We start from the raw sequence: 20,498 nt of genomic DNA on the forward strand, positions 1-20,498 counted from the left end.
CAGAGCAGTAGCATGATATATTCCCGATTCCAAAGCATTTGAAGCACCACGGCTGTTCATCCATTCTGCATAGCTAACGATGGGGGACAAGGAAGGAAACTTATATTGCCAACTGGAGGAGGAGGGTCTGGGAGACTCCAGGTGACAACAAGTTGGTTGATGGACATCCCATTTTGATGGAAACAACGAGCACTGCAGATGCCAAGGAGTTCTTTAGCCAAGGAAGGTTCAATGCAAAGAGGGTAGTGGGTGGTGAGATACATAGGGATCTTATGGGGCCTGTTGACTGAGTCCAGAGCATCCAACAACAAGGACAGGAACTCACCACTCGTGGCGCTGTCTATGATGTCCATATGCCATCATGAGATATAGATGAAGTGGGAAGTGACAGCAGACACCTTAACCTCAGCTAGCTCCCGATCAAGAAAGAATATCTTGGTGATCTCAGATAGCCAACGAGGCCTCATATCAACAGTCAGGTACTCTCCGATGAGGAGTCTGACTTACTCAAATGCTGGAGAGAGCAAATGCTGGAGGAACTAGTCTGGGCTGGGAAGGTGTCTTTTGAGGACTGAGGCAATCAGGAACCATGCCCTGAGAATAAATTTCATTGTGCTTGGAAGTTTTTGAACCAGGAGACGATGGTTCACTGTTGACATCCAAAGCATGTTCTATGGGGCGTTTGGTGGAGGTGGAGCCCTCGCTGACATGACGGGAGGCTACAGGTTATGGCAGCCTGGAAGTCACCGCAACTGCAGTAGGTGTGAAGCCCAGGTCAAGTGAAGACCAAATTTCCTCAGACAGGACGTTGTTGTCACCGAATGCAAGGTCGAACTGAAGATCAGTGAGGGTGGCAAGTCCAAAGTATTCCAAATCTCCTTAATAGGGTAATGTTCACAGCGTTGTTAAAACCTGCATCCGTGGAGTGTAGTTGGTGTGTGTGCTTGGGCAGAGTGGCATTGTCATGATGATGCCACACCCCTCGCATTGCACATGCACTGACACGAGAAATTACTAATGGAGGGGACTGGACAGGTGTATGGGTTTTAATATAAAAAAAACTGACAAGTCCAAAAGCCCTTAAATTCCAAAGTGACTATATTAAAGACTAGGTCTTACTATAGCTTTGCCAAGGCTGGAGGGTGGCAGCTTCCTAGATCCTTCAGAATATCGTCAAAATCCACAACTATACATCATACATACATACTGGTACCGTACATACATACAGTACATACATACTTGTATAAGAATCCATGAAAGATTTTTTTTTTTTTTTTTGCCTATCGAGCACTGGTGACGAAACCCCAGGTCATTAAGGCACTTTTTTTTTTTTTTCATTTAATCAGATATGTTTTTGTATTTCTTTTTTATGTTGGTTCTATTTTCCATATTTGAAAACTTATAGAGAGAAAAAAAAACAATATAATATCCTACAACTGATAATACTAACAAGCAACTCATTAACCCACACTAATGTCTAAGTATACAAATAGTTTAACCAACATTAATGGGAAAAATACCTCGACCAACGGAACACCATCGACTGCAGATACGTAATGCCTGTCTACATTACACACGTGCAATTATCACCTGTTGGCTGTCAGTCGAGGAAGATGGATATATTTAGGGGACATCAATACATGAAGGAGAACCAGAGGAATCCAAAACTATTCCATATACGCCAACTGGCTGCACTAATTAAGAAAATCAAACAAACTGGTGCAAACCAAATACATATGTACAAAAAGTGAAGTACAGTTCCTCATACTTCGACTGAAAGTGCCCAATACTTGCACTCATTACATTTGCACTCATCAGCTGGTGACTCTCAGGCAAGGCATGTGGTTAATATAGGGGACATCAGTATCAGAAATGGACTATTCCAAACCTAACTATTTCAAATATGTCAACTGTCAACCCCAATTTAAGAACATATTATACACATATATTTACAGTTCCATATACGCCAACTGTCTGCACTAATTAAGAAAATCAAACAAACTGGTGCAAACCATATACATATGTACAAAAAGTGAAGTACAGTTCCTCATACTTCGACTGAAAGTGCCCAATACTTCGACTGAAATTAGCTGGAGAAGAACAGGGAGGTTTTAGGAAGGGAAGAGGTTGTGTAGATCAGATATTCATTCTTAGATCTTTATTGGAAAAGTTTCTAGAGAAGGGAAAGAAGTTGTAAGCGGCTTTCATGGATTTGGAGAAAGCATATGACAGGGTGGATAACCAATGATTGGGGAAAGTGTTAAGAATATGTGGAGTAGATGGGAAGTTGCTGAATGCTGTGAAGAGTATGTACGATGGTGCGAAGGCTGCAGTGCGTGTGGATGGTGAACTAAGTGAATATTTCTCTTTGAAAGTTGGGTTGAAACAGGGATGTGTCATGTCTCCATGGTTGTTCAATCTGTACATGGATGGGGTAATAAAAGAGGTACAAGGTAGGGTAGTGGATGTTGGAGTGGCCCTGGTGAGAGAGGATAGTGTTTGGAAACTCCCTGTACTGTCGTTTGCACATGATACTGTGATGTTGAGTGAAGACGAAGGAGAGCTGCAAGGCTTGGTGAATGAGTTTGGGAGAGTGTGTAAGAAGCGGAATCTAAAGGTGAATGTAGGGAAAAGTGATGGTCTTTGAGAGAGGTGAAGTCAGTGAATGTACAGCGAGCTTGGATGGTGAGGAATTGGAAAATGTGAGTACGTTTAAGTACTTGGGTAGTGTGATGAGTAAGGATGGAGGTTTGGAGGGTGAAGTGCTTGAAAGGGTACAGCAGGGAAGAAAGGTTGCTGGTTCTTTGAAAGCAGTGATAGGAAACAGGGAAGTGAGCATGGAAGTGAAAAAGTTACTACATGACAGTATTGTGATACCAACTCTGACGTACGGAAGTGATGCTTGGACGTTGTTGGAAGGACACAAGTCAAGAGTGAAAGCAGTGGAAATGAGTTATTTAAGAGGAGCCTGTGGAGTCACATGGAGAGACAGGCTGACGAATGAGGATATAAAGGAGCGTTGTGGTGTGGATGTGGATGTGATAGGAAGTGTTGGGAGAAACACACTGAGGTGGTTTGGCCATGTGGAGAGGATGGAGGGTGAAAGACTGACGAAGAGAGTGTATGTGAGTGAGGTGGAGGGGGGAAGAGGGAGGGGGAAGCCGAGGATGAGATGGAGGGATGGGGTGGAGAGATATATGAGAGAAGGGGGTGTGAGTTGGGAGCAGGGCAGTGAAATGGCAGGGGACAGGGCGACTTGGAGGCGATTTGTTTGTGGCCACCCCAAACGGGATTGAGGCGTCTGGCAATAGATAGATAGATAGATATTTACAGTCGAAAAGAAAATAGGTAACCACACAGAAAAAAAAAAAAAGTCACATCACTCTGATCAATCCAGTCTCTCAAGAAACCCATCAATTATTCAGTCATAAGAATATCTCCATAACCCAGGATGGTGGAAAGAGTGAAGGGGATGGCTCCTGAACTGTATTAACCCTTTCGTATGCGGTGACACATTTGGCATCATTATGGTCTTTCCTCGTAAATGCACAGTGATGCATTTAGCATCATAAAGGCAAAAAAAAAAAGTATCACCAAAAATTAAGTTTTCAGGTAATCTGTGTCATTTTTGGAGGCTTCATAGCTTGCCCGGCACTCGTCAAAAGTAATGAGTTGGCAACTGTGGATCTCAAGACACTTGGCAACACAGACAGGTTGATTAGTACCACACCGGCTGTCAGGGGAGAAGGTAGTGCGCAGTCGTGTCCCTTTAAATCTCTTCTATTACCACCGGCCCGGGAACGCGTCATATTTCACCATACTGTACCAACAGTGCTTGTGTCTACCTTTTGGGCACTATTGTGACTAGATTTGGTATGTGCAATAGGAAATTAGGTGTTTGTGAATTGTTCCTGGCTGTTATTAGCCACTGACCCAACGAAGATTGTGCTACTGTTTTTCGCCGTGGCCCCACAACTACACTGCCACTACCCTGCACCAAATGTGAGTATTAAACCACAGAAATAGTGACAGCGAATCAGGCGAATATAGTCTGCAATAGCTAGTGAGCAGGGAAATAGTGAAACGTGCAGCAGCTTTAGGGGAAGGCGGAAGACCGCCTTATGACACAGCGTTGTCATGAACAGAATAATTGGCAAGGTCTTGAAATCACTGTTTTATGCTGATGTATGTGGGTTAGTGTTATAGTGCAATAAATAGGAGTACAATGCAACGAGTGTACATGATAAAATATAGACTAGGGTGCATTAGTGTACAGTATGTGATATAATATTGGCTAGGGCATGAGTCATGTACAACTAACAGCCACGGCATGCCGTTGTCATGAGGGGATGAAATAGAAGAGATTTATGGATATTTCATTTTCTTTTATATTGTTATATTTATTCCGTATGCTTGATCTGTGAAATAAAGCATGAGTGTTATAGTGATATGTTTATCGTATGCTTGTGTGGAACAATGTAAACAATGCACCACGTGCTCATCAGAAAATATCGTCTGTGATACCTGAGGTATTGCACATGTGACCAACAGAGCACGTTCATGTACGGTTGTGGTGAAATATACTGTGTTTCTCATAAAGTGATAGATTTGGTTATGTATAAAGTGAAAAGAAAATGGAAGAGCGAACCACATACTTGTAAGAAAAACATCGTCTCCTACACCTGCGTTAGTGCAAAGGTAGCGAAATCCAACGTGATATATAGAACACGTGCATATTCTTCAGTGGTGATGTCTTACTCATACAGTGATAGATTTGGTTATGTTTCATGTGAAATAAAACCGTAAACAGTGAAGCGTGTTCTTATTACAATAATATCATCTGCTACACCTGACTTACACCACAGGTGGGGGCCACCTACATGACATATGGAACACGTGCATGTACTTGAGTGGTGAAATGTGCTGTGTTTCTCATAGTGATAGATTTGGTTATGTATAATGTGAAAAGAGAAAGAAAGAGTGAACCACGTGCTCATAAGAAAAACATCATCTACACCTGAGTTAGTGCAAAGATAGAAAAATCCAACGTGATATATGGAACACGTGCAAGTACTTCAGTGGTGAAGTGAGTCTTATACAGAGATAGATTTGGTTATGTCTCATGTGAAATAAAACCATTAGCAGTGCAGTATGTTCACATTACAAAAATATCATCTGCTACACCTGACTTCGCACACATGTATGGCCACCTACGTGACCTACGGAACACGTGCATGTATTTTAGTGGTGAAAAGTGAAAGAGAGAGAGATTCCAGGTGCTTGAGGGTGCGAAAGTTGATTTATGCGGAATAACTGAAACTAAATGGGAAGGTAAGACTGTGACAGAATGGGAGTATGGATGGGGTATATGTGCAAAAGTAGGTGAGAATGAGAAGGCAAAACAAGGGGTATGTATAGTTGTGAGTAAAAGATGGAAGAAGAGCATAAGAGAGTATGGATCACTTGGGTCAAGGATTGTGTGGGTAAGACTGAAAGTTGGAATACAAATGTGGGCGATTGTGTGTGTGTATGCCCCAAAGCAAGATCGTGCAAGCAGAGTGAGAGAAGAGTTCTGGACAAATGTGGAAGTGTGAATGGAAAAGTTTGGAAGGAATGAGAGAGTGTTTTTGATCGGTGATATGAATGGTAAAGTAGGGAATGTGAAGGTGGATGAAATAGTTGGTGAGTGGGGTGTGCCTGCTGAGACAGATGAGAATGGCAGTGCGTTACTGGACATTTGTGCTGGGAGGGGGTTGGTGACAGCCAATACCCTCTTCAGGCACAAAATGATCCACAGGTATACATGGCGGGTGATGAGACGGGTGGGTGGTGAACTGAATGAAAGGAAGGCAATGATTGATTATGTGTGTGTGGATGAAAGGATGCGAAGATGTGTAATGGATGCAAGAGCTTATAGAGGTTGGGGGAGTGGACTTTCTGACCACTCCTTGGTGGTGGCCAGAATCAAGATCCAAAGACGATGGAGAAATAAAAAGAAGGGAAGGACGGGAAGGAGTATTTGTAACGAGAGTGGAAAGGTTACAAGAGGATGAGAAAAAGGCAGAGTATAAGAGAGAAGTGGAGGAACGATTGGGCAAATATGAATTGGAGCAGGTGGGGGACGTGGAAGGTGTGTGCAGGATATTCACAGAAGAAATATGTGCAGCATGTGATGTGGTGTGTGGGATGAAGAGAAGACAGAGGGGGGTGCAAGGAACAGCGTGATGGAATGAAGAGGTGAGAGAGGCTGTGGCACAAAAGAAGAAAGCATACAATGAATGGATGAGAAATAGGGGCGTGGAAGAAGTTGAGAGGCGGAAGAGAGAGTTATATGTAGAAAGAAAGAGAGAGGTGAAAAGATTAGTAAGAGAGAGTAAGAAGAGAGTGGATGAGGAAATTGGAAGGAATTTGAGTGCAAAGTGGAGGGAATGTAAGAAAATGTTCTGGAAAGAGGTAAAAAGAGTAAGACAAGGTGGAAGTGAAGTTAGCAGGTGAGTGAAAGATAAAAATGGTAGATTACTAGTGAAGGGAGAAAAAATGAGCAGATGGAGAGAACACTTTAAGGAATTGTTGAACATAGAGGATGGAAGTAATGCAAGTATAAGTGGCTGGGGAATGGCTGGAGTAGGAGAGAGGTGAGAAGACAGGAAGAAATCAGTAGGATACAAGTTGTGGAAGCAATGAAGAAAGTTAAATTGGAGAAAGCCCCAGGAATTGATGGAGTGTGTGGTGAAATGCTGAAGCATGGGGCAGAGATAGTTGTAGAATGGATGTGGAAAATGTGCAGATTGGCATGGGAGGAAGGTAAAGTCCCGGAGGACTGGAAGTCAGGTATAATTATTCCCTTGTACAAAGGAAAAGGGGAAAAAGAAGTGTGTGGTAATCATAGGGGCATTTGTCTTCTTAGTATAATAGGAAAAGTGTATGGTAGGATACTTATTGACAGAGTTAGAGAAAGAACAGAGGAATTAGTTCGAGAAGAACAGGGAGGCTTTAGGAAGGGAAGAGGCTGTGTAGATCAGATATTCATTCTTAGATCTTTATTGGAAAAGTTTCTAGAGAAGGGAAAGAAGTTGTAAGCGACTTTCATGGATTTGGAGAAAGCATACGACAGGGTGGATAGACAAGGATCGTGGAAAGTATTAAGAATATATGGAGTAGATGGGAAGCTGTTGAATGCTGCGAAGAGTATGTATGATGGTGCTACGGCTGCAGTGCATGTGGATGGTGAACTGAGTGAATATTTCTCTTTGAAGGTTGGATTGAAACAGGGATGTGTCATGTCTCCATGGTTGTTCAATCTGTACTGTACATGGATAGGGTAATAAAAGAGGTACAAGGTAGGGTAGTTGATGTTGGAGTGGCCCTGGTGAGAGAGGGTAGTGTTTGGAAACTCCCTGTACTGTTGTTTCCAGATGATACTGTGTTGTTGAGTGAAGACGAAGGAGAGCTGCAAGGCTTGGTGAATGAGTTTGGGAGAGTGTGTAAGAAACGGAATCTAAAGGTGAATGTAGGGAAGAGTAAAGTGATGGTCTTTGAGAGAGGTGAAGTCAGTGAATGTACAGCGAGCTTGGATGGTGAGGAATTGGAAAATGTGAGTACGTTTAAGTACTTGGGTAGTGTGATGAGTAAGGATGGAGGTTTGGAGGGTGAAGTGCTTGAAAGGGTACAGCAGGGAAGAAAGGTTGCTGGTTCCTGAAAGCAGTGATAAGAAACAGGGAAGTGAGCATGGTAGGGAAAAAGTTACTACATGACAGTATTGTGATACCAGCTCTAACGTATGAAAGTGAAGCTTAGACGTTGCTGGAAGGACACAAGTCAAGAGTGAGAGCAGTGGAAATGAGTTATTTAAGAGGAGCCTGTGGAGTCAGATGGAGAGACAGGCTGATAAATAAGGATATAAAAGAGCGTTGTGGTGTGGATGTGGATGTGATAGGAAGCGTAAGGGGGAATACACTGAGGTGGTTTGGCCATGTGGAAAGGATGGAGGGTGAAAGACTGACGAAGAGAGTGTATGTGAGTGACGTGGAGGGGGGAAGAGGGAGGGGGAGGCCGAGGATGAGATGGAGGATGGGGTGAAGAGGTATATGAGAGAGGGGTGTGTGAGTTGGGAGCAGGGCAGTGAAATGGCGGGGGACAGGGCGACTTGGAGGCGATTTGTTTGTGGCCACCCCGAACGGGATTGAGGCGTCTGGCAATAGATAGATAGATAGAAATGTACTGTTTCGCATAAAGTGATAGACTTGGTTATGTCTCATCTGAAAAAAACTCATAAACAGAGTAGCGTGGTCTCGTTAGAAAAATATCGTCTCCCACACCTGTGTTAGTGCAAAGGTAGCGAAATCCAGTGTGACATATGGAACACAAGCATGTACTTTAATGGTGAAATACACTGTATTTTTCATAAAGTGACAGATCTGGTTATGTGTCGTGTGAAAAAACACGTAAACAGTGCAGCATGTTCTCGTAAGGAAAATATCGTCTCCTACACCTGAGTTAACGTGAAGGTAGCGAAGTGCAACGTGACATATGGAACACGGGCATGTACTCTTAGTGGTGAAATATACTGTATTTTTCATAAAGTGATGGATTTGGTTATGTATCATGTGAAAAAAAAACACATAAACAGTGCAGCGTGTTCTCATAAGGAAAATATCATCTACACCTCAAAGGTAGCGCTTCCTGTCTTGCACATGAGAATCTGTTACGAGCACGCGGTGCACTGTTTACGTGTTGTTTACACATGAGACAATCAAATCAATCACTTTATGAGAAATACAGTATATTTCACCACTAAAGTACATGCATGTGCTCTCTATGTCACGTTGGATTTCACTACCTTTGCGCTAACTCAGGTGTGGGAGACAATATTTTTCTTACGAGACCATACTGCACTGTTTGTTTTTTTCACATGAGACATAACCAAATCAATCACTTTATGACAAATACAGTATATTTCACCACTAAAGTACATGCACGTCCTTTGTATGTCATGTTGGATTTCGCTACCTTTGTGCTATCTAAGGTGTGGGAGACGATATTTTTCTTAGGAGACCACGCAGCACTGTTTACGTTTTTTTTTTTTTTTTTTTTTCACGAGACAACCAAATCAATCACTCTATAAGAAATACAGTGTAGTGCAGCAGGAAAGTACATGCACGTGTTCCGTATGTCACGTAGGTGGCTCCTACCTGTGTGCTAAGTCAGGTGTAGCAGACGATGTTTTTCAAGGACATACACGTATATCTTGAATCCTTGCATTGTGCCAGTGTTGAGCAAAATTCTTGGCTGGCTGTGAATACAATATCTTGATTGCTTTATTTCAGCTCATGAACCTAACACAGCAATTCATTCGCCAGTTGGCTTGCAACGACATAAGAGTCCTTTGCAAAGATGAAACGGGGTTTGGCACCAGAGCAATATAGAAGACTCCTCGACGAGATCGAGTCAGAGAGCGACAGTGAGAGTGACCATTCTGGGATGGAGGAGATTGAGCTCAAGCCTTCTGGCCAGCAAGTGGAGCTGCCCTGCTGCCTTCCACCACAGGAGACACCACCACCATCGGCGGCCGGCCTCACCACAAAGCGCTCCCCACCTCTACGACATGCTGGTCCCAGTGCTGTCTTTGTCGGCTCTCCATCTCCAGGCCCCTCTGCCCCATGGCCAAGCAGTGTTACCGGAAGCCTGGCCATCGTATGTGACCATGGCTCTCCACCCAAGTCTGCTGTTCAGGATGCTATGGTGACATCCTCGCCGGCCAGGCCAAGGAGAATGGTGTCCCCAGAGCCCGCTGTCTCATCCTCGTCCAAGCCGTCCCCTCCTAGACGAGGGCGCCGTGGTCCACTGCCTGGACACGAGGGATGTCCAAGGGGTCAGAGGGCAGGCCGAAGGGTGTCGGCAGGCCGATCCACTGCCACAGCCACCAGCGCTGCTGAAGAGGATCCCAGGTGGAGCAATGGCCCGTTCACATCAAACCACAGGCCATTCACTGGCTCCCCAGGGATCAAGGTGGATATCCCAACAACTCCACTGCAGTTCTTCCAGTTCTTCTTCACTTGCGAGTTGTCATATCTCACCGTGGGAATCAACCAGTACGCCACATTCCTGGGGATTCAGCTGGATGCCTGGTTCACCTGTAATGAAGAGGAGATGGCTATGTTCCTGGGGTTGTACCTGTTCATGGGGGTCGTGCACATGCCCACCATACATCACTATTGGAGGAGTTCTGAGTTGAACGACTACCCAAGGCTCAGGTGGGCAATGAGTGGAAGGCACTTCAACGCCATCCTGAAGCACTTCCACACCTTCAACTCGTTCACCATACTCCAGGACAACCAAGATCGGCTCATTCGTGTCTTCATGGTCATGGAGTACCTCCTTCAGTGGCTCCAGTCAACATACCAACCCGAGGAGCATCTCAGCATTGATGATGGCTCTCTGAGGTGGAAGGGCAAGCTGTCCTTCCACGTCTACAACCCCCAGAAGCCCAGAAAGTAAGCCATCAAGCTCTACATGGTGGCTGTCATCCTCAGGCTACATTTGGAACCTCAAGGTCTACATGGGTCTCGAGAACACTGTGTGGGGCCTCGAGAAATCGTTGAAGGACTAGGGCTATAAGTTGTTCATGGACAACTATTAAAGTACTGTAGCTCTGTGTGAACGACTCTTCACAGCAGGCATTTACGTGTGTGGGACCCTACGGCTGCCTAGAGGAGCGCCACACCAGCAGCAGGCCATCACCAGGGCTAAGAGCCTGCCCGAGGGGTGCATGGCATACAGGCACAAGGACAATGTGCTCGTCTTGCTGTGGAAAGACAAGCGCATTGTCGACATGGTGTCCACCTTCCACAGTGCCGACACCATTCTGAAGGGGGGTTCGAGGGAAGGTGGGGGATAATGACGGGCGGACAACCTATGTGGAGAAGGTTGTCAACAAGCCTGCCATAGTGGAAGACTACAGGAGGTACATGGGTGGGGCGGATCATTTCGATCAGATGGTCCAGTACTACCCCATCCAACCGCAAACTATGAAGTGGATGAAGATCACCTACTTCGTCCACATAGCACTCTTCAACGCGTTTGCCTTGTACAAAAAGAACAGACGCAGGACAGTAACTCTCCTTGAATTCATGGAGCAGATCATGTATGGTCTTCTGCATTTCCATGAAGAGGACTGGCCCACATCTGGACATGTAATTCACCACGCCCCAGATCTTCCTACCCAATGGTCAACACCACCAAGACCTGGCACCCAGCAGGCACAGGCACCAGCGCCAGGATGGGTCCAGCCACCACCAGCACCAGCACTGCCAGCAGGAGGACCACCATGAGTCCCATCGCCACCAGGATCACCTGCACCAGGCCCATCACAGGTGCCATCACCACCACCACCAGCACTGCCTGCAAGAGGCCCATCATGGGTGCCAGCACTACAACCACCTACAGTTGCTGGTCTGTCAGGAGAAACCATGCCTGGGCCTGCAGCTGCCCCCCCCCCCCCCCGCATGAAAGGACCTCAGAGCAGCACGAGGGCATCCAATCAAGCATTGCCAGGTGATAGACGACAACATCATTTTGGACCGCACTCTGGGCCACCACCAGGCGAGAGAGGCTCAGGTGTACCTTGTGTTTCAGGTTGGGGGTGAGGAAGGACACAAGGAACATGTGTCCTGTATGTGATGTGCTGCTTTGCATGGGTGACTGTTTCAAGTGGTACCATGCAGAGCGATACCTTTACTACTGGAGTACACACACACACACACACACACACACACACAGTACAAAATTCCTCACCTCCAAACCCATCTGGACCTGCAGGAACATCATCGCCACTGGAAAGTAAGTGATTTTCTTTTCTTACTTATCTATTTACCTATATGTCAGTATATTTACACATACACATATATTGTTCTTTACATCAATACAAATGACTAAGAAATAAGCACAGCTTCAGTTTCAGTTGCTAGCAACAGGTGTAGTGCTCATGTGTGGTTTTTGAGAGGCCTATAAAGAAAACCAGATGTAATTTTATAATAGTAGTTGGAATCAAACCAAAAAATGCATACCTAGCAAAGCACAGAAATGTTTGTGCGCTATGGGAAAATAACGTAAGTGACCGCAGCTGACGGCGGTTCAGTGCGTGGGTGGGTGCACCATAGTTTTTGCATTTTTCTTGGAAAACAATGAGACGTAGGGGAACCGTTCTGGTTTCAAATGAAAGCCCATGAAATTCTGCATATGATGAAATAAAAACATAACACTGCCAAGAAAAGTTTATTTTGCTAGAGCTCCCCAAATAAAAAATATGATGTCTGTTGGAAATAGGTTTTACTTTTCGCTTATAACTCGAAAACCATACTTTGTATCAAAATGCCAACGATTCCATTTCAAAGCTAATAAAATTCTCTTTCCAATGATGAATAACATGTACAGGCAGATCAGTAAACATTCGAGTTATGGTGTTGGGAAGTGAGATGAATATTCCCGAATGATTATTCACACCACTGCAATGTACAGTATGTGTAGTGTGCATTTTTGTTTTTTGTTTTTTTGCTTATCAAGTAGAATAAACATTGATGAATAGGGATATGTGGGTTTTGTAGCAAAATAAATGTTTGGATGGTAAAAATATGCCGAGAATACACTTTTTTGGAGCGCGCACCAGGCGGCGGAGGGTGGGAAGATGATGTGTTGTGGAACACAAAATTTATTAAAATTTATCATAAGCAAAACGGTTAATTAATAAGTGATGCAGGTTCATGGATATATCACCGACAGAGCAGGATGATATAACTTAAAGATAACACTGCATCACAGATCTCACAGTGGGGTAGAAATTGTCCCTCAGTATATGGCAAACATGAGTGATAAGTGTGGAGCTCATCCTTAGTCTAATGTACTTGAATGACTAGTAACACTACCACGGTATAAACTGCAATCACTACAAAGTTAAACTCGATTTTATGATGAACATATTGCTGGCTACCCACAAATCGGCCAGCACCTAAAAATTGTTGCTTCAAAATGAAATTGCATTAACTAAGTCAGGTTATCCATTAAATACTTTTAGCCAGCATTTAATTTCAGGCACATGCGGTCCCACTTTCACGTTTACAGCTTCCCTAGGAAGAAACACTTGTCACTATTATCCAAAATCTGTTGTTTCACTTTTTCCATTTGATATTTTTTATATTTGCATCACAGGAAAAAGTTGAATTATAATTTGAAATGACTGAATTAATCTTTCTTTAATCTCCTGATAATGAACGTTAACGTAAAAATGACATGAAATTAGTGTTACTTTCTCAGGGAGAAAACACACACACACACACACACACACACACACACACACACACACACACACACACACACACACTAGGCTATATCTAAATTAGTATCTTTATATGAGTCAAGCTCTGAAATGGTGTCATTAAAAAAAAAAAAAAAAAAAAAAATTTAGTAAGATTGTTCAAATAGTAAAGAAAACAAAGTAGCGCAAGAATGCGCAAAATCAGCTGATCAGTTGTTTTGTCTGCGACTCTGCACCAGGGAATGTAGTCTAAGTAGAATCAGTGCTCTTAGTACTGCATGATGGCCACCTACTTTAGTAAAGGAAATTTGGAAAAGAAAAGGAATAAAGATAGAAATCAGGATGATGATTTCTACCAAGAACTGGTTGAAATGGAGAATTACAATAAACTGGTAGAACGAGTAAACTGACTAGAGATGGCTTTTCAGAATGAAATGGATGAAATTAAGAAACAGTTGCACTTACAGAAGGAAGAAATAGAAAAATTAGGAAAGGAAGTCAACAAGAAAGACACAACAATAGATGAGCTAACAGTGGAGGTGGGTTCACTTAGGAGGAAAATTAGTGAAATGGCAAGTAGTCAACCACGAAGTATTATGGAACAGTTCAAATATGATACAGAGACAATTAGGCAGGTAAGCAATCTGATAGAGCAGAGCAGTGATATTGAGAAGATAACACAGGTATATGAAGCGGTACAAAGCTACAAAAGTGATGTGGAAACCGCTTATGCTGAAATGGTGGAAGTAAAGAAAGACTTAGTAACAAGGGTGGAAGAAAAAAGCATTAAAAAAGAAGTGAAAAGAATAATCCAAAACAATCCTAAATTGGTCAGAGATTCAGTAGACATCAACAAATTTAAGTAATCACTGGTATAGAAGAAGAGAAATAAGAAACAAGATTTCGAGAGACAAAAAGGAGATGGTAAATGTAATGAGCATATTGAAGGAAGTATCAGAGGAAATCAGTAATAAATTCATAGAGGAACACAAAAGGTTAGGGAAATATGAGAGAAGTAAGTCAATGCATCTAAAGATAACCTTCCAGAGTGCTAACACTGTGGAGGAGATATTAAAAAATGCAAAGAAACTCATGGAAAAAGAGGAATTCATAAATGTATGGATAAAAAGACGCCTAACTCAAAAAGAACTGGAATTACTAATAGTGAAGAGGGAGGAAGCAAAAACAAAGAACGAAAGATCAGAGTAGGAGAAAAATACATTGTTCTATAAAGTAATCGGAATGCAGGTTCGAAAGTGGTACATAAACAGGAGGGAATAAAAAAGAGGAAGGTAGTAGAACCAAGTCATGACAAGTATGTAAATAAGATGATTAAGCTGATGTATTCAAATGTGGATGGAATGGTATCTAAATTATTAGAGATGAATGATTATATCAGAGAAAATGAACCACATATAATATGCCTAACTGAAACAAAATTAACACCAAGGATATCAAATGACAAACTTAGAGGAATACAGTAAATGGAGAAGAGACAGGAACTTAAAAAAAAGGAGGAGGAATTATAACATTAAAGAAAAATCTAAAAGTCAAAGAAATAGAAATAGATATACCCTCACAAGCAGAACTGATTGCAGTAGAGATCAATACATCTGAAGGGAAAGTAATTGTAGCCAATTTGTACATGCCACCCAGATCAAACACATGGGAAAGAGACGAATATGAGGATCTGGCAAAGAGTACAATTCAGAGTTTAAGAGCATTACTACATAGAATGGAAGAGAAATTGGAAAGAATTATATTAACTGGAGATATTAATACAACTATAAATTGGAATACTCTAGATATAATAAACCAAGAAAGATGTTGGGACCAAAAGCTCCTGGATCTCGTGCAGGAGTTTTTCCTAACGCAACATGTAAGAGAAAGCATCAGAAAAAGAGGACTCGATGTACCCTCAGCGCTAGATCTTATATTTACTAGGCAAGAAAACGATATTGACAATTTAATGTATCATCCTCCATTCGGCAAAAGCGACCATATAATACTAAACTGCAACTTCAGGATTGCATATGACACAGTTAACAGCAATGAAAGTTACAAAAAAAGCCTAAATTATAAAAAGGGAAACCATCATGACCTGAAGAAGTACGTCTTAGAAACAGATTGGGAAAAGGAGCTTAGAGGACAAGATTTAAATGCTATATATAAAAAATTCTGTGAACTTTATGAAACAGGAGTCGAGAAGTACATTCCACAGCACAAAGAAGCAGATAAGAAAATAAAGAAATGGTTCGATACAGAATGTAAAAATCAAAAGAAAAAAGAGATTTGTCATGGAATAGATACAGAAGACACAATAGTGAGAGGGCATATAACAACAATAAACAGGCAAGAAATGATTATACAAGAATAAGGAGGGAAGCCCAAAAACAGTTTGAGGAGGATATCATAAATAAAAGTAGTGATCAACCGAAGCTATTTTACAGCTACATCAGAAGCAAAACAAAGGTAAAAGATAAAATACAATCCATTACGGATGAGGGAATCACCTATACACAAGAGAAGGATATTTGTGAAGCACTAAATAAGAATTTCCAATCAGTTTTTACAGAAGAAAATAATTTTGAGAGGGATGATATGGAACATGCATGCCCACACATATTACCAGATATACAAATATCAGGAAAAGAAATACAGGAGGAGTTAAGTAAATTAGACAAAGGAAAAGCACATGGTCCTGATAAAATTTCATGTTGGGTGCTACATGAATGTGCAAAGGAGTTAAGTAAACCATCATTTTTAATTTTCAAGAAATCCTTGAGATAAAGCAAACTAACTGATATTTGGAAGAAGGCAAATACTGTTCCCTTATTGAAGAAAGGGAATAGACAAAATCCACTCAGCTACGAACCAGTATCACTATCCAGTGTTGTAAGCAAGGCATTAGAAAAACTGATAAGAAAAGTTTGGGTAAATCATCTAGATGAACACAATATTATAACAAAGACAGCTTGGTTTCAGAAAAGGAAAATCCTGTGTTACTAATCTGTTGAGCTACTATGAAAGAGTAACAGAAACATTACAGAAATGAGAAGGATGGGTGGACAGTATCTATTTAGATTTAAGAAAGCACTTGACAGAGTACCGCACCAAAGACTTTTATGGAAACTGTACCATCAAGGAGGAATCCGAGGCAAACTGTATTGTTGGATGCAAAATTTTCTTTTAAAAAAAGAGAAATGAGAACAGTACTAAGGAGAAGTTACTCATCATGGAGGGAAGTGACTAGCAGAGCTCCACAGGGCTCAGTGTTGGCACCAATCATGTTTTTACAGTAGTGTATATAAATTACATAGATGGCAACACTGGAAATGGAAGCAATCTAAACATGTTTGCTGCTGATGAAAAAATACTAAAGACAGTTACTAATGCAGACTCTTGTAAAGAGCTACAAGAAGTATTAAATACACTTCATGAATGGAGCAATACATGGCAAATGGAATTCAATGTGGACAAGTGTCGTGTAATCAAGTTTGGTAAACGTGGAAAAAGACCTGATTGGGATTATAAGTTAGGAAATAAAACCCTTCACACATCAGAAAGGGAGAAGGACCTCAGTGTGATTATTACTAACAGACTATATCCGTCTGACCACATTAGTGAGAAGGTACGTAACATGTATACACTGCTTGCAAACATGAGAACAGCATTCACATACTTATGTATGTGAATGCTATTCTCATGAAGACATGCTAAGAAAGATAATAACATCATGCATCAGACCAACCCTGGAGTATGCATCAGTAGTCTGGAGTCCTCATCCCACAAAACACATAGATAAGATTCAAAAAGTTCAAAGGGCCGCTACAAGATGGGTACCAAGCTTAAGGGATCTAAGCTACGAAGAAAGACTAGAAAAACTGAATCTGCCTACACTACAGGAGAGAAGGAAAAGAGGAGACATGATTATGCTATATAAATGCATATCAGGGAAGGAGAAAATAGACATAAATTATTACATAACCTATGGGGATGCATCAGCATGAAGACACTGCAGAAAACTGCAGAAAAAGAGAGGCGATAAAGACGTAAGGAAATTTAGTTTCCCAAATAGGGCAACTGATCAGTGGAATGCACTACCGAATGAAATAGTGTGTCAAAACAATTCATGAATTTAAGGATATGTACGATAAAAATGGTTTAAGACACGGGAAAGTACGAGCTTGACTCATTCCTGTAAAGATACAATTAGGTAAGGACACACATTCAGTTAAATTACTCACCCATTTCGCGGACCCCTGGTTGTTCTCCGCGGACCTTTGGTTGAGCAACATTGATGTAAACGATACGATTCCGTTCCTTACATGGATCTATTGTTCAGTTTTGCATCTTGATATAGGTAAGTTTCTTATTCTGGCTTATTTCTGCATTTTAAAATTAATATGGCTTCTTTTGACACTCCATTTTCTACTGCCATTTATGAATTACTAGCAGAGGTGCACGACGTTGCCCCGGCCAAAAAGGCGAACACTCTAGTCCTATTTATTCCGAGTCAAGATTTCTTTCTACTCCGGGAAGACCATGTACCTAGTATGTTTTTGAGGAGGGATTATAATAGGTCCAGGAACTTTCCGTTTCAGCTTTCACAGACTACCGAACAGTATTTGTGCACACTTGTTTGCTATTACTTGTGAACTCAAATGACCTCGGGGGTCAACCTCACATAGCCTATGTCCGAATTAGAGGTCATGTGAGTCTCCATGCCAAAGCCTGGGCTGCTGGGTCAAGTCATTCATGCACGTATTACTGGTGACCTCAAATGGCCTTCGACCAGTTACATAAATGACCTCGAAGGTGAATCTCACATAGTCTGTGTCCGACCTGGAGGTCAAGTGAGTTCATGCCAAAAATTGGGCTGCAAAGATACCCGGCATTGCCTCGGCAAAAAAAGGCAAACACTCTACTGGTCACACATCTAACAAGGTTCATTCAAATCAGACCAAAATTGTATGAGTTGCTTTCTTTACACACAGACACGCATTTCGAAATTTAAGCTTGTCCTATGATGCTGGGTTTTAGCTGTTTTCAAAATTAAACTCTTTTATTCAACTCAGAACAAAACTGTTCGAGTTGTCCTTGCCCTGTGACTTTGTCTTCGCCTTTCCCCATGACCTTGATCCCTGACTGATTATTCTCCATCAAATCTTTATAGTCTTGCCTTATCACCAACCCTTCCACAAAGTTTGGTGTATATATGATAAAAGCTGTTTAAGTCGACCTTGACATGTGACCTTCATATTTTACCTTCCACACTTTACAAATATATATATATATATATATATATATATATATATATATATATATATATATATATATATATATATATATATATATATATATATATATATATGTATATATATATATATATATATATATATATATATATATATATATATTATATATATATATATATATATATATATATATATATATATATATATATATATATATATATATATATATATATATATATATATATATATATATTATATATATATATATATATATATATATATATATATATATATATATAATACACTTGGGGAATCTTCAACCCATCCACCAAATTTGTTAACAAAAAGATCTAAACTGACATATAGGCAGAATTCTGTTCGTACCGTGACCATGACTTGACTGCCTATTCTTAAAGTTTAGTCACTTCATTCTTGCCTTACCCTGAACCCTTTCCCGAAGGTTAGTCTAAACTGATTTTGTTTTGTTTTTTGTTCGAGTTTACTTTGTTAGGTAAGGCTTTAACTTAACCCTGTCACCTTGACCTGATTCCAGTTAAACTATTAAAAAAAAAAAAAGTTTCTCATCCGCAGGCACTAAACCCTTCCACCAGGTTTGGATAAAATAGGATAAAAATGGCTTTTACACACACACACACACACACACACACACACACACACACGAAGAAAGACTAAATAAACTGAATCTACCAACACTACAGGAGAGAAGGAAAAGAGGTGACACGATAATGCTATATAAGTGCATATCAGGGAAGGAGAAAATAGACATAAATGATCACTTAACATATGGAGAAGCATCAGCAAGAGGACACTGCAAAAAAATGCATAAGAAGAGAGGTGATAAACACGTAAAGAAATTCAGTTTCTCAAACAGAGCAATTGATCAATGGAATGCACTACCGAATGAAATAGTGTGTGCCAAAACAATTCACAAATTTTAGGATATGTACGATAAATATGGTTTAAGACACGGGACAGTACGAGCTTGACTCATTCCTGTAAAGATACAATTAGGTAAGAACAATTAGGTAAGAACACACACACACACACACACACACCACTCACTGGTGCAGTGGTAACGTTCTCGCTTGCCAACTGGTGGACGAGAGTTCGCGCCTCGCTCAGGTTGTGAAAAGTTTCACTGACGAAGTGGGTGGTTACTGTCCCCCTTGAGCAAGGGGACGGGTGTGTGCGTGTGTGAAGGTCACAGCCTTGCCCTTAGATCGGACTACATGAGCTCTCAGCTCCCTTCCGGGAGGGTAAAAAGCTGACGATCACGACCAACAAGTGATCCTGACAAACCCGGTGAATTACACACACACACACACACACACACACACACACACACACACACACACACGATTGTTGGGTGATGGATGGATGGTATGGAGATGCATCGAATCTTCCTGATAACGCAGTGAATGTTCATTTCCATGTTTGTTTTTATGTCATTTTTCGAGTATGACGTTCCATACTATTGTGTTTTTAAACTACACATCATAATATGATTTCTTCCATATGAAAAGGTAACATATTATTGTACAAGCAAAATGACTTACTGGTACTAGAGGCTTCGAAGGTTTCAGAACGTGTGTTGGTGCGTGTTTTGGCCCGGGATAGTTTATGTGGGTCTCCGTTTAGAAAGAAACCCGGTCCTCACCTTTGGGCTGGCCAAGGTTTCCGACTGTACATATTTTTGTTTTGTTTCAATCACTTTATTACGCCCAAGGGCCGATATACTCAGTAGCAGGACCATGAGGCCAAATATTATGTACACAGGAACTCTTGACTCGCAGGGCACACTGTTTTGTTACTCAGATATATTAGAGTTTACAATGCAGGAGTTACCATCCACCAAAGTGTTATGTACAGAGGAACTCGTGTCTTGCATTGCACAGTGTCTTCTTACACAG

General features: G+C 41.4%; 1 protein-coding gene across 1 annotated transcript in view; it reads right to left on the minus strand.

The window, feature by feature from the left end:
- The window catches only part of LOC145417831 (insulin-like growth factor 1 receptor), a 331,769-nt gene that overhangs the window by 108,685 nt on the left and 202,586 nt on the right, over nucleotides 1-20,498 (minus strand). Inside the window, exon 4 of the mRNA XM_080286452.1 lies at nucleotides 10,297-10,310. Within this exon, the coding sequence (XP_080142578.1) occupies nucleotides 10,297-10,310 (14 nt within the window). The remainder of the gene's footprint in view (nucleotides 1-10,296; nucleotides 10,311-20,498) is intronic.

The sequence above is a fragment of the Coenobita brevimanus genome, chromosome 111, assembly GCF_032717465.1.
Source record: "Coenobita brevimanus isolate Jiangsu-jjx chromosome 111, ASM3271746v2, whole genome shotgun sequence".
Lineage (NCBI taxonomy): Eukaryota > Metazoa > Arthropoda > Malacostraca > Decapoda > Coenobitidae > Coenobita > Coenobita brevimanus.